Source organism: Cyprinodon variegatus, unplaced genomic scaffold (genome assembly GCF_000732505.1).
Source record: "Cyprinodon variegatus isolate N-32 unplaced genomic scaffold, C_variegatus-1.0 Scaffold393, whole genome shotgun sequence".
NCBI lineage: Eukaryota > Metazoa > Chordata > Actinopteri > Cyprinodontiformes > Cyprinodontidae > Cyprinodon > Cyprinodon variegatus.
The window spans coordinates 313398-323379 of record NW_015150846.1 but is presented as its reverse complement, the minus strand read 5'-3'; the positions used below and the strand labels follow the sequence as shown (position 1 = coordinate 323379).

The 9982-nt window shown below is 36.9% G+C and overlaps 1 protein-coding gene across 1 annotated transcript in view; it reads left to right on the top strand.

Moving 5' to 3' along the window:
• Positions 1–9982, top strand: part of npc1l1 (NPC1-like 1) — a 22609-nt gene that overhangs the window by 3481 nt on the left and 9146 nt on the right. The window contains exons 2-11 of the mRNA XM_015387388.1: positions 82–243; positions 329–1240; positions 1336–1629; positions 2155–2378; positions 2466–2566; positions 4379–4551; positions 4858–4986; positions 8233–8415; positions 8516–8630; positions 8727–8992. Of these exons, the coding sequence (XP_015242874.1) occupies positions 82–243; positions 329–1240; positions 1336–1629; positions 2155–2378; positions 2466–2566; positions 4379–4551; positions 4858–4986; positions 8233–8415; positions 8516–8630; positions 8727–8992 (2559 nt within the window). The remainder of the gene's footprint in view (positions 1–81; positions 244–328; positions 1241–1335; positions 1630–2154; positions 2379–2465; positions 2567–4378; positions 4552–4857; positions 4987–8232; positions 8416–8515; positions 8631–8726; positions 8993–9982) is intronic.

Here is a 9982-nt window from a genome sequence, read left to right as displayed (position 1 = left end):
ATATATATATATATATATATATAAAGCCAGACATCTGCACATGTTGATGGATGGACTCAAATGTTCTCACCTTCTCCACAGGTGTCCTCACAGGGCCCACCCAGAGAGGGTTACTGTGCCTTCTATGAGGAGTGTGGTCGTAACCCAACTGTGGACGGTAGCCTGATTCCTCCCATTGTTCCATGTCTCAATTACAGCGCAGCCCGACACCTTACAGGAGAGCATTACAGAAGGCTCAAAGAGGTTTGTTATTTACCTGGGTTAAGCAAGCTTTAGCACGTTGGGACTGTCTGGCATGCAAATGATTAAAAAACTCTCCTTGCTGCAGGTGTGCCCCATGTTAGACAAAGGAGAAGGCAACACATATGCCTGCTGCTCCCTGGGACAACTCTCCTCTCTGGAAAGGAGTTTGAGTCTTTCCAAAAACCTGCTGGTTCGCTGCCCATCCTGTGCTGAGAACTTTGCCCACCTGCACTGTATCACCACCTGCAGCCCCAACCAGACTCAGACCTTAAATGTCACAAAGGTTATGAATGTAACGTATCTGAATGCAACGAGGGAGGTAGTGGTGGCCTACCAGGCATACATCAGCAGCGAGTTCTCAGAAGGTGCCTTTAATTCTTGCAGAAATGTCAGGATTCCATCCACAGGAGGTTTTGCCATCGCCACCATGTGTGGTCGTTATGGATCGAAGCTGTGCACAGCCCAGCGTTGGTACGATTTCCAGGGGGACACCAGCAATGGTCTGGCGCCATTGGACATTGACTTTCGGCTGATAGCGAACAATGACACTTCCGGAGTACCAGAGGGGATTATTCCTTACAGTGGGCATGCTATAGGGTGTAATGAGATCACAACAACAGGCGAGGAGGCCTGCTCCTGCCAGGACTGCCTAGAGTCATGCCCTCCTGTGCCACCCCCACCTCCACTTCCTGAACCTTTCATGCTGCTAAGTATGGATGGATATCTGCTGATATGTATAATCTTATTCTGTCTTCTGATGTTAGCCTTTTTGTTTTACCTCATTGTGTCTTGCTACGTGGAATATCAAAACAAGAAACACTATCGGACATCTAAATTAAATAAAAAAATCAAGGATGAAAACAGTAATGAAGTGGGTGAGCGCATCATCGACCCATCAGAGGTGACATGTCTAGAGAAAAATAGTTTTGCAGCTCAAGCTTTTATGAGTCGTCAGTTTCAACGTTGGGGAACCTTAATGGCTTCTTATCCCCTCATTGTAAGTAGGTCTTAAAAAATCGAAACCGTAAATAGAGAACCAAAAAAAAAAAAAAATAAATGTGTCAGACAAATATTTTTTCATCCTCATTCAAGGTTATCTTGGTGGCGGCCGTCATTGTGGCTGTTTTCGCTGTTGGCCTCAAGTCAATCCGGCTCACCACTGATCCAGTTGAGCTGTGGTCTGCTCCCAACAGCAGGGCCCGCCAGGAGAAGGACTTCCATGATGAAAACTTTACTCCTTTCTTCAGGACTAACCAGCTCATCCTGACAGCACCAGGAAGAACAGGTCACCTTTATGATTCACTGCTGTTTGGGCCGCAGAACTTTAGCGGGCTTATATCCAAAGATCTCATCATTGAGCTGCTGAATCTCCAGAGAAAAATACAGGTAACATGTCAGACGAAACATAGCTTGAAACTTGACATACCCTTCCATTAATGACAGAAAAAATCAGCTACTAGTAAAATAAGATGAAATTGACAAAAGTAATAATAAAAGAAATATAGAAAAAAATTGAATTCATGACATTAATTTGGAATATATATATATAGTATATATGTTTAGCCAGACTTCTGCACCTGTTGACACATCGGTTGGTTTACTGTTCGTGAGCAAGGAACTTTAATTTCTCTGAGACAGTTTTTCTTAGAGTTATTTTATTTTAACTAAAAACTCAAAATCAATATTTTAATTTACTGTATTATTATTTAGTACATTTGTATTTATTGGATAAATAAACACAAAACTTTTCAGTTTTGTGTTTCTTGAATTACTAGTGTGAATTTATAATTGTCTTTAATAGAAGGCTATGTTAACTTCCAAGCATAATTGTAATTGAGGCACTTTTGTCATCTAAAAGATGTCGCTTTATCTCACAGTTGCACCTTTTATTTCCTTTTTGCATTGCTCTAGGATATTCAGTTCTGGTCAGATGATTTGAACCGAAATGCGTCCCTGAAGGACGTGTGTTACGCACCTCTAAACCCATCTAACCCTTCCCTTACTGACTGTGCAGTAAACAGCCTGCCACAGTACTTCCAGAACAGTCTGGAGAATATTGATGCTAAAGTAAATATGACTGAGCTCGGAGTGACCAAGGAGGTAGACTGGAGGGACCATCTAATCTACTGCCTCAAGTATGTATTAATGTAAGCAATTGTGATGAAAAGGTCCATCAAAACGCTAAAATGTTTAAACTTTCCTCTCTACTGCCTCTTCTCAAGCTCCCCGCTCTCCTTCAAAGATATCACAGATTTAGGAATGAGCTGTATGGCTGACTATGGGGCTCCAGTATTTCCATTTCTAGCAGTAGGAGGCTATGAAGGTGAGTGTCATTATGTTTGAATGGCTTAAATTAGTAAAGCACAAAAAAAAAAAATCAACTTACTGGAAAATTGAATTAAATTCAGTTTATTTGTAGAATGCCAATTCATAACAAATGGATTCTCAAGTAAATTTAACCAAATCATACAGACAGATTGATTAAAATGTTTTTTTCTGTTAGCACCAGAAGGCCTGCACTCTGGGTGAAAAGAGCTCTGTTAGAAATATATAGAAAAGTCAGATCTCTGATGTATAATGGAGCTTGATTATTTAGGGGACTGTAAGTGAGAACAGGAATATATTTTACTTCTACTTTGGTTTTATAACAGAGTGAATGAAGGGAGGCTGAAATAGAAATATGTCTTTTTAAGAACATTAGCTGCAGTATTTTGTGGATATCCTGAGAATAAAGAATGACAACAGTCCAACCAAGAAGCAATTAATGCATGGACTAGTTTCATTATGTCATTCTTGAACAAGAATATTTCTATTTTTTTTGCAAATTTCTTAATTGAAAGTATATGATTTATAATAGATATCCTGATCAATTTAAAGACTAAACATTTAAAGTAATCAAGTTTTTTTTTTATCTTGAGACATACATGTCTGCAGTCTTTAGATATAAGTTGTTCATTTATTCATTTTGATCAAAAGGAGGTTGTTTACAAATGGCTTCAGTTACAGCTACCCTAAAAGCCTTTGGTATATTTCATAGTACTAAAGCTAATGATAATCATGAAGGGGTGACAATCTAAGGAGACACTTCCTTAAATTATTTTGCAAGGATTGGGTCCATCATACATCATGCAAGTTGAATGTGTAGAGAAATATAATACTTCTGCTAACTGAGAAAGTGCAACTAGATCAAAACCGTCCAAACATGGCTTAGCTTCAACATTTACCTCAAAATTTGCCTTGTTTATTGGGAGGAAATTGTTAATATTCAAGTTTAGCCACTGTATTAATCTGAAATATAGTACTATTTTTCTCCTCTTTTAATGATGAAAAAAATTCTGATCCAGCTTTTGAGGGGTTTTTGTATAACACAGTGCACAACTTTTCAAAATTCATAAACCTTCCACTGGAATATTTCTCCAGTTTTAAAGTGTTGGGCTTTCAGCAGACATACAGGTCTCTGACATTTAAACAGAGAACCAGCTTCCAACAAACTTCATTGTCAAGAGGGCTACAATGTCCAATGCAACCAACAGCAAAGAAGAACACTATCAACAACTAAATTTTGAAAGGAAATAAATTAAATAGCTGCAATCGTTTGTGTCTTTCTGTGATTCTGAATAGATTATGAATGGAATATATTTTTTTGTTTCTCATCATTGTTTAATAATGGCCTAATATATTTATTTAATGTAAGGGTCAAACAGAACGTTTATAAAAAGGTTTATATGTCTTTAGAAATTAAGAATATTCAAGGACAAGGTCCAAAGTATGACAACAAAGTTGGATAGGCCTGCAGCTGTTTTGAGCAACGCTAACATTGAAGGCTGCATTTTGACTATCATCATTGTCAACATGAGAGTTAATATCCTCAACTAAAAATGAGAAGAATTTGACTCTTTTATACTAACATAATCATCTTGCTGAATACAGGTTTCCAGAGACAAAATAAATATATCACAAATTAAGTCATTACTTAATAGTCTTCAAAGAGAGATATCTATTATTTAATGAAGAACTTTTAATTGCTTTAAGTTTCTAATCAGATATAGCCTCATGCTATAGGATTTCCATGATTTTATACTTTCAGAGTAGTCTATAGCTTTTTCAATAACATTGCACATTTGTTTCTTTCCAGATGATGGATACACCAACTCTGAAGCCTTCATAATGACCTTTTCTCTCAACAACTATGGTCGTGACGACCCCAAATTTAAAGTAGCCTTGCAGTGGGAAACAGAATTTCTCAAAATTGTCCAGGACTACCAAAGAAGCCCAGAATGCAAATTTACTTTCGCATACATGGCTGAGGTAAAGTGAACCCTGAGACTTCCATAACTCTACCTCGTGTTTTCTAGTCTTGTATCAGCATTAGAGATAATGTCAGGGCTGTCCCTGATTAGGTGTTATCATTGACATGCCAGCGATCTTTTACCTACTGGCTATAACTACCTCCTATCTTTAAAAGAGACTGATATCAGCAGTTTTGATGATAAAGTAATTCTGCAGGACCTGTCACTTGCAAGGGCAATAAGTTCGCTCCACTATCATTATTTTCTATGCCTTGTTGCAGCAAATTTTATCACGTTGTTTTACATTTTCTTTCTATTCCTAAAGAGGTCCCTGGAGGATGAAATTAATCGAACGACAGCAGAAGATATTCCCATCTTCATGATCAGCTATGCTGTGATCTTTGTTTATATCGCAGTGGCACTGGGGGAGTACTCTTCATGCAAACGCTTACTGGTAAGACTATGGAAAAAAGGCCTGGATAAGTCTATTGTCAACACAGTAGAGTACTTCAGCATCACATGTCATTTTTTAGTTGCTAAAACAACAAATATTAGACAAAATACAACAGAAACGTGCAAAACTATTAAATTACACATGAAACCTCAATTTTACCTCCTACTGGTCTACGTTGATGTCTTAATTGAAACTTTAGATAATAATACAAGCTTAGTTCATATTTTAAAATGTAACCTAAATTACACAAAAATCTTGATTAATAGAAATGTGAAAAGTATTGTTTAATTCTCTATTTAGCCCCCTTTACTCTTGTGCCCATGAATGAAATTCATTGCAACCACTTGTCTTCAAAAGTCACCTTTATAGTAAATATTAAAAAACTCATCTGAAGACACCACAAGTATGTTTGAGGAATTGTAGAATTCCTTAAAGAGAAACGGGAATTCATAAATGTCGGACACTTACACAAAAAAGCTGAGATATTTACTGTTTGTAACAAATAGCTCAAGTCCAGTAAACAAAAATAAAAACCTGTAATATTTTTATTATTTTTATCACAAATATGTGGGTTTTAACCTTCATCCTTACATTGCCTATACCACACAAAAAGCAGTTTATTGCATAGAAAAAAACTTTGTTGTATTTTTCACAGCAAGACATGAGTAAAATATATTTATTCCCAAATATCAAACTTTGGAAAATCAGTAAAAAATAAGGACTAGAGTTTAACAAGGAAATTGATTATTTTCAAAAGACAAATTTCATAGTATTTTACAAACCCACAACTAAAAATTAAGACACTTCATATTATTGTTATTGACGTATCATAACTGGTTTCTTATGAAATAAGTAATTGCCTATAGTTAGCTTAGCTATTATTTTTTAAATTAAAATTAGGGTTGGAAAACTAAGTAAACACAAACTAACAAACATGAAAAAAAACTTCTGTAGGGAATTTAAAATAGACGTTTTGTTTTATTATTTGCATATTTAGGATTTTACTTTAAATAAAAGTATTATTAGTGTGCATCTTTTTTACTCATGAATAAAGCTAAAAGCATTAGAAACAAAAATTCAAAGTGACGTCTTCAAGGTTCTTGCACCATCAAAGAAAAGGACGAGCCGTTAAGTTGATGCAACCAATTTGGTATACTGCTCAAAGTCCATCCTGATCCGAGCCCCACTTACTGTAACATGCTGGTGAAAATTCTCAGTCATCCAGGTCATAGTCATTCCAAAAAAAAGTAAAAGAAAAACAATCCACTGGACTTTGTTTCCAAGTTTGAAGACTTTTTGCTTCCCATGCAGGAAGTTTTATAGCATGTACCAAAAACAAAGCCTTGTTTTGGCTTAGAAAACATGCAAATTGAACCAGACAAAAGGGTCCGCCTCTTAAAAATGGGCAGTTCGGGTTCATGTGTGGTTCTTAGAGCCATACATGAACAGCCCTGTTCAGCCAGGCCAACAATTCCCCCTAATGGCCCCCCTTTCAGTGATATAGACTGGTATGGGGTATTGCAGGCAAACAAAGAACCTAAATGACTGCAAATTCTTAACGGGCGGACCCGTTCATCCGGTTCAATTTGCATGTTTTCTAATCCAAAACAAGGCTTTGTTTTTGGTCCACTACATAAAACCTTGAACTCAACGCTATTTCTGTATTGAATTGAAAAAGCTTCATGGATAGAAAGCGAAAACGTCTTCAAACTTGGAAACAAAGTCCAGAGGATTGTTTTTAACTTTTTTTAAACACTTACTGTAATCCCAACCATTCATCCCAACACAGGATTCAGTGTCAATATAGCTTATATTTCAGGAGAAACATGTTGGTAAAAAATAAAAGATTGCTTAAACCCTCGCCTTATTTTCTCATTTTATTCATATAAAAACATGTTTTTTCTTCCACTTCACACATTTGATAAATTTTCTTTAGATCTTTAAATTGCGATATTAAAAACGAAATCAACCAAAGAATCATCACAACCGACAAAAAATATAATCTCTGAATCTGTCTTTCTTCTTGCAAATTAAGACATCTATCCCAGAAGGACAGAATCGGTTTCATAATAATGCAATCAGAACCTCCTCTATTTGTGAACATGAGTTGGAAAATATTGCTATATTGAAAGTAGAGGTAAGGCAAGGCAAGGCAAGGCAAATTTATTTGTATAGCACAATTTAGTACAAAGACAATGCAAAGTGCTTTACGTGATTAAAATATAGGAATATAAAGCATAACCAAAGCAAGTAAGAAAGAAAAAAAAAAAAAATAATAATAATAAAAAGGTAGACCCATACATCAGCCAGCGCATGTTTGTGGCCAAAATTTGCATTCTTGTTTCTTCCTCTTCTATCTGTATTAGCCGATACATTTATCTGTTAGCCTTTGCCGTTGTCTCCATTTGAGATGCATTGTTGTTGTTTTTTTTTTTTTTTTATTTGTTGATAAAAGTTTCTTTTTGTTTATATTGAGACTTCTGTAACTTGTTTCTTATTGTGTCATTTTTACTATATAAATGGAGGAAAAAAAGTGCTATCGACTAAGAATCGGCCCAAAAAATAACAGCAGAACACATCAGCGATTGGATAGACCAGGGGTTTCCGAAATTGCAGGGACAGTCCCTGGGAAGCTTTGTGATTAAAGGAAGTTTGAGTTGTTTATGTGATTACAATAGGTAAACTACTGTGTTTGACTTTTCTATGTGAAGCTTTTGAAAAGGACTCAATGGAGGTGAGAAAACTTGCTTGTGAACCAAAGGGATTCCAAGCAAGTGAAGCATAGGAACCACTGGATTAGACTGATGTCAAAATAATCTGTATCAGAATCAGCCCGAAAAAAAATGAATCGGTCAATCTCTAATTGGAACATCAACTATTATGGACTCATTACTATTCATCATTCATCACTATTTGAAGATATCCGATCGGTTAATGATCTACGCTTCACAATTTGTTATTCCTGTTTAGCACACTAGAAAGAGGTTATTATTGTAGCTGATTTATAGCTTAATTACTTTGGTTGTTTTGCATTGAAATGGGCCTTTGGCAAAAAGAAAGAATTGATGATAAGGTGCTTATCAGGTCCAACAATAACAGCACACTTCCACAGTATGCACGTATCAGCTACATGGTGCTTATCTTTAGTCTAGAACAAATATTGGAGGTATACTATTAATGATTTGTAATAAAAACTGTGAAAAGAGACATTTTTGTTGGAATTAAGTATATGTGTTTGTCCCGCAGGTGGATTCAAAGTTTTTAGTGGGTTTAGGAGGAATTCTGGTGGTGGTCTGTTCGGTTCTGGCCTCCATGGGTTTCTACTCATGGATTGGGATCCCATCCTCGCTGGTCATTCTGCAGGTCGTGCCTTTCCTGGTGCTCGCTGTTGGAGCTGACAACATCTTCATCTTTGTTTTGGAGTACCAGGTGTGACTGTCGTTCTGCACCAGGAATCTGCAGCATTGTTGCCAACTAAAGTTTAGATTTTTCATATTAGTAATGTTACATTTCCATTTCATCCTTGCAGAGGGATGTAAGGGAGATGGGAGAGACCCGAGAGCAGCAAATTGGCCGCGTGCTTGGACGGGTTGCACCCAGTATGCTGCTGTGCAGTCTGTCAGAATCTGTCTGCTTCTTTTTAGGTATGTTTTTTGTTTTTACCTCTGCAATGTTGCTTTAAAAAAAAATGGATAGAAGCTTTGTAAATCTTTGATGATGTTTTTGCCTTGCCACACCAGGGGCCTTGTCCACCATGCCGGCCGTGAAGGCCTTTGCTCTGTATGCTGCTTTGGCCATCCTCATGGACTTCTTCCTCCAGATCACAGCCTTTGTGGCACTTTTGTCCCTGGATGCTAGGCGCCAAGACAACAACCGGTGTGAACTGCTTTGCTGTGTTACTGTGTCAAAAGAACGTGCCAATAAACCAAATGAGGGCTTTTTGCTGCCTTTTATGAGAAAGTTCTACGCCCCCGTCTTGCTGCACAGTGTCACCAGGATCATAGTGGTAAAGTGCCTTTTAAACAACACTCTTTGACATGTTTTGTGGGGGGTTTATGTGATCGTCCATCACAAAGCAGTGCGTATTTTGAATTGGATGGACAAGGATTAATGAATGAGCTTTGATCTGAACTATCTCTATTGTAGTTTCTGCTGTATGTGCAGGGTTGGTGTCCTGCTGGATGGTGAACCTGTCCTGCTCTGATTTTACCTTGCTCTATCTTCTTATCAATGCTGACCATTTCAATTATTGCTGCTGCTGCTGCTCATCAACCTATTATCACCACAAATTAATACGTTCTGCCATAAAAAGCATATGAATGTATGTGGTTTATATGCTTACCTCTACATTTTTTTTTTGAGTCAGCCTGGGGCAACCCTGTGCAGGGTTGCAAATGTATTATAGTCTTTCTATTCTTGAACAATGCTCTCGGCAGAGCTCTGGGATTTTTTTTTTAAATAACCTGATCATGCTAAATACCCCACCCTGACCTGTCTGCAATGTTTTTCATTTTCTTCTTTGTCCTCTAATGCTCTCTGAAAAAAACTCTGTGGCCTTAGAGAAAATCGATTTAAAATCAAACAAAGGTAGCTCATTTTAATAATAAACTATACTCATTGGACGGAATTTCTATTTAGGGGTATCAAAGTGTAGGGATCTGAAAGCTAAAGCGTGCTAAAGTATAGTTGATCAGGTCACCAAGCAACTCACAGCAACCTGAGGAAACTCTGATCGATCTAGACTTATCAGATCAGCTACCGGGGCTGCAATCATGACAATATAGAACAGCATAGAGTTGAATAGATGTAGAATAGAATAGAAAATCTCTTTATTGTCCCACAATGGGGAAATTCTGCTGTTTATAGCAGCAAGAAGATTAAAGAAAAAATTGTTGCACAAATGTGGACCTTCAAAAAATATATAAGAATAACATAATAGTGAAGAGTTAAAATATAAGCAATAACATGCTGTAAAGAGTTTCAACAATAAAAAAAA